Source organism: Sorex araneus, chromosome 2 (genome assembly GCF_027595985.1).
Source record: "Sorex araneus isolate mSorAra2 chromosome 2, mSorAra2.pri, whole genome shotgun sequence".
NCBI lineage: Eukaryota > Metazoa > Chordata > Mammalia > Eulipotyphla > Soricidae > Sorex > Sorex araneus.
This window is the reverse complement of record NC_073303.1, coordinates 222139990-222144162: the sequence shown is the minus strand read 5'-3', so window position 1 is coordinate 222144162 and position 4173 is coordinate 222139990. Positions and strand designations below refer to the sequence as shown.

At 33.6% G+C, this 4173-nt stretch overlaps 1 protein-coding gene across 1 annotated transcript; it reads left to right on the top strand.

The window, feature by feature from the left end:
• The first annotated feature begins 2330 nt into the window (after window positions 1-2330).
• LOC101549153 (olfactory receptor 9K2-like) lies at window positions 2331-3272 on the top strand. Its single transcript, XM_004601849.2, has one exon. The coding sequence runs from the start codon at window positions 2331-2333 to the stop codon at window positions 3270-3272; it is 942 nt and encodes a 313-aa protein (XP_004601906.2).
• Window positions 3273-4173: the final 901 nt, after the last annotated feature.

Below are 4173 nucleotides of genomic sequence, written 5' to 3'. Positions count from 1 at the left end.
TATTTAATTGACTAATGATTATTGTTATTATTTAAATATAACCTCAAACAAAATAGAATAATTTTAAAACAATGTATTTTATCATAAAGTTCTAAGTTTAAAAGTATGCAGTATTTAATTCACTTTGTATAATTTTACAATCTATTTTTACCCCTCTAGAAATAGCACAATAATTTTTATATCCTTCCAACAACCTTTAGAAAATTAACACAGGAAAAGGAAGAACAATTCAGGTAAGCTGTGATTTTATTTTTATTTTATTCAGATAATGGGTCTTTTGTGAGTATTTATGAGTTATTAATACATAAAAATTGCTTATAAGATATTAAATTTACTAGCTATACATTATTAGGTACAAAAATGCAGTATAAAAATATTTTTCCCTGAAGGGCCAATCAACACATATTGGAAACAAACTGATTATAATAAATTAATAAATTGAAGGCAGGAAGAATGAAATTATACACATGCATTTATTTCCTTTTGGGAAGAAGGTCCTTTTTAGCAATACTTATTCACTTTATCTGATGACCTATAGTACATGGCCCACAATTTTGACTATTCTTAAAAACTAATAATGATCTGAAAATAATGACCTTGTGTCATAGCAAACTGGATGATATCACTTTAGGCAGTATGATATAATTTGGTTAATAAATAAAAGAACATTATCTATTAGAAACCTGCCATATATCATATCTATACTCACACACATATATATAAGGTCATATTTTTTCTAAAATTTTGGATATTTTTTTCTAAAAATCTCTAAACTCTTTCTGTTCCATTGCATACCTATACTTGATAAGTAGTGACTAAAATTCAATCTTCAAACTCTGTTTTACAAGAAAATTTAGGTACAAAATTTCTTACAGATGTTAACAGTTTTTTTAGAAAAATTAAATTTAATGAATACTATTTTAGTTGATATCAAAATGTAATGAAAATATTGGGGTGGAGAGAGGTCTAGGAATCCTGATACTGAATCTCTGGGCTTTACCAGCTTTTTATTTTTTAGTTAAGTTGACAATATTTTAAAGAAAAGTGACTACTGGAGTGAGAGGAAAAGATCAAGTGATGAGGAGAGGAAGCAATAGAACTGAAGGATTTAATTTTGGCAAAAAACTGAATTGTCACAGGCTTGAGGAAGGCAGATAGCCAATGACAAAATATTGTGACTCTGGCATACATACAAAATTGAAAAAGAACACTTTAAAAAAACACCACTTGGAGCTCACTTTCTGTGTGCATAGTGGACCATGGAGTTCTCGAAATTGAACTCAGACTTTCTGCGTGCAATGCAAATGCTCAGCTTGTTGAATAATCTCTGCAGCCTTTATTTGCTGCGTTTGATGAGGCAGTTTCCCCCACAGTTGAATGCGTTGAAATAAAAATTGGTTTTTAAGACTGAATAAAGAGGAAATGGCCCTATCTCTTTACTGGAGAAAACAGTCTCTAAAGTAATATGATTAATGAAAAGGGATAACAGTGACAAATATTTGGAAATTTTTAGTACATCTATGACGCTCTTTTTCTAAATGCAGACATAAAAATTAGTTTTTGGAGCTAACAGTTTTCTTTCCTAACCAAAATTTTAGTCAGTGCATTATTTTTAAGTTTCCTTTTTTTATTTGCACAGATTTTTAAGATCAAATTGGCTGCTTGGTAGATTTATAGGATCCATGGACTTCTCCTCTTGATCCTTCAAGAGATCTTTGAACTTCAAGAAGCTGAAGATGCGTTCATTACTCAAGACTTTGAATTTAAATATTGAATTAAATTTCTTGGCAATCTATATTAACTTCTTATAAATGACTTGAATATAAACTTCTATAAAATGTAATGTCATTCCACAAAGTTTAAATTACTATTTAATTTTATTTTTCTATTGTAAACATAAGCCATATTGAGGCTAAAATAAATTTGATATTAAAAATTAATGATGAGAACAAATACACAGGGCTCAAAACATTTAACTATATTCAACTTACCATGTAAATCAAGTAAGGTGACAAAATATGTAAAGAAATAATGTTTTGTGGGAGTAAGTCACATGTGTTACAAAGGAAAAATTACGGGATTTTGAGGATCACATGGGATTATTATGAATTAGGTAGCTTCCAAGTCGTGTGGCAATAAAAACTTGTTATATAATTCAAATTTCATTTCTATAAAGGGTATAGGAAATCATATCTACAAAGATTATGGGAGAAAGGAAATAAGGGAATACATTTCAATATCTTTTATAAGACAAAATGCTATTTTGTGATACTATGATGTCAGAAAGCTCCACTTTCAATCTTGTCTTATAAAACTCTTAGGTTCTTGTCATGGGTGACAAGGGAACGGGAAACTACTCAGATGTAACTGACTTCATTCTTGTAGGCTTTAGGGTTGCTCCAGAATATGAAGTCCTCCTCTTCTTCCTGTTCCTGATCATTTATATCATGATCCTGTTGGGGAACATTAGTATGATGTCAATCATAATCACTGATTCCCAGCTGAACACACCAATGTATTTCTTTCTAGGTAATCTCTCCTTTATTGACCTCTTCTACTCAACTGTTATTGCACCAAAAGCCATGGCCTGCTTCCTGTCTGAGAAAAAGACTATCTCCTTTGTAGGTTGTGTTTTCCAGGGCTTCCTTTTTGCACTTTTCATTATAACAGAGGGGTTTGTGCTGGCAGCCATGGCCTACGACCGCTTCATTGCCATCTGCAATCCTCTTCTTTATAATGTCCACATGACAAGGCGCTTTTGCAGTCATCTGGTTGCTGGTTCCTATTTCTTTGGCTGGATTAGTTCCACCATCCAAAACAGTGTAACATTCTCAATATCTTTCTGTGCATCCCGAGTGATTAATCACTTCTACTGTGATGCTTACGAAATTGAGAAAATTTCCTGTTCTGATCTTTATGTCAATAAGGTCGTATATCTTACTTTAGCTGTCATTATTATTTTCCCCACGATTGTTATTATTATAATATCTTACATATATATTGTGTCTACAGTCTTGAAGATTCCCTCTAGGGAAGGGAAGAAGAAAGTCTTCTCCACTTGCAGCTCTCATCTGGGGGTTATAAGTTTGCTCTATGGGACTGTTTCCTTTGTGTATCTCACACCTCCAAGTAACCCTGAACTCCGGAAAGTGGCTTCAGTGTTTTACATATTAGTCACACCCATGCTGAATCCTTTAATCTATTCTTTAAGAAATAGAGAAGTCAAACAAGCTTTGAGAAAAATCCTGTTTAAGAAAAAAGCTTTATCCTAATTGTACATTTTGTGACGTCCTCATGAGTGGTCCCACTGAGTCACTAAAGAATCTTCTAATTTGACCATCTCATGGATTGGGATTGGTTCTTCTATTAAAGGTTTAATACGAATCCATTGTCCACTCCTCTGTAAGGGCAGTGGCTTATGTCTTGAGAAGAAACACAATTTGTAGTCATTCTATACCTTAGCATATATTTTTCACTTTTTCTAGACATAAATTGATGATAGTAGGGGAAAGGATTTTTCTACACTTGATCTTAGCCAAAAAGCCGAGAAGTGATGGGGAAAGGATTTTTCTTCCTTATTTAGATGATGGTCAGAAAATAGCTTTGGTGGGGCTGGAGTGATAGCACAGCGGGTAGGGTGTTTGCCTTGCATGCAGCCGACCCAGGTTTGATTCCCAGCATCCAATATGGTCCCTGAGCACCGCCAGGAGAAACTCCTGAGTGCAGAGCCAGGAGTAACCCCTGTGCATCACCGGGTGTGACCTCCCAAACAAACCTAAAAAAAATAGAAAATAGCTTTGGTAAGTTATTTGTTTTGTTTAGGGGCCACACCTGGCTCTCTATTATTCTTGTATCATCCCTGGCAGTGCTCAAAGGACCACGTGGGAGATCAGGGATCAAAGCTGAGTTGGCCATAGGTAGAGCAAATGCCTTACCTGCTGTACTATTTCTTTGACCCCCAACTTTGGTAAGATCTTAAGCTTAGAATATGGAATCCAATATAACACAGGATAATTTCTGAGTTGTAATGCTTAATTCTTTTTTTTAATAAAATATGGCATAATGACTGGAATCTATACCCAAATTGAACAAAATCAGATAATTGATATTATAACATCAAAGGCATGGGTAAAGAAGATTATATTATATTCAATCTTCTAGAAGGTCAGTACT

Coding starts and splice junctions, on each gene's coding strand:
- LOC101549153 (XM_004601849.2), top strand. CDS start 2,331: ATGGGTGACAAGGGAACGGGAAACTACTCAGATGTAACTGACTTCATT.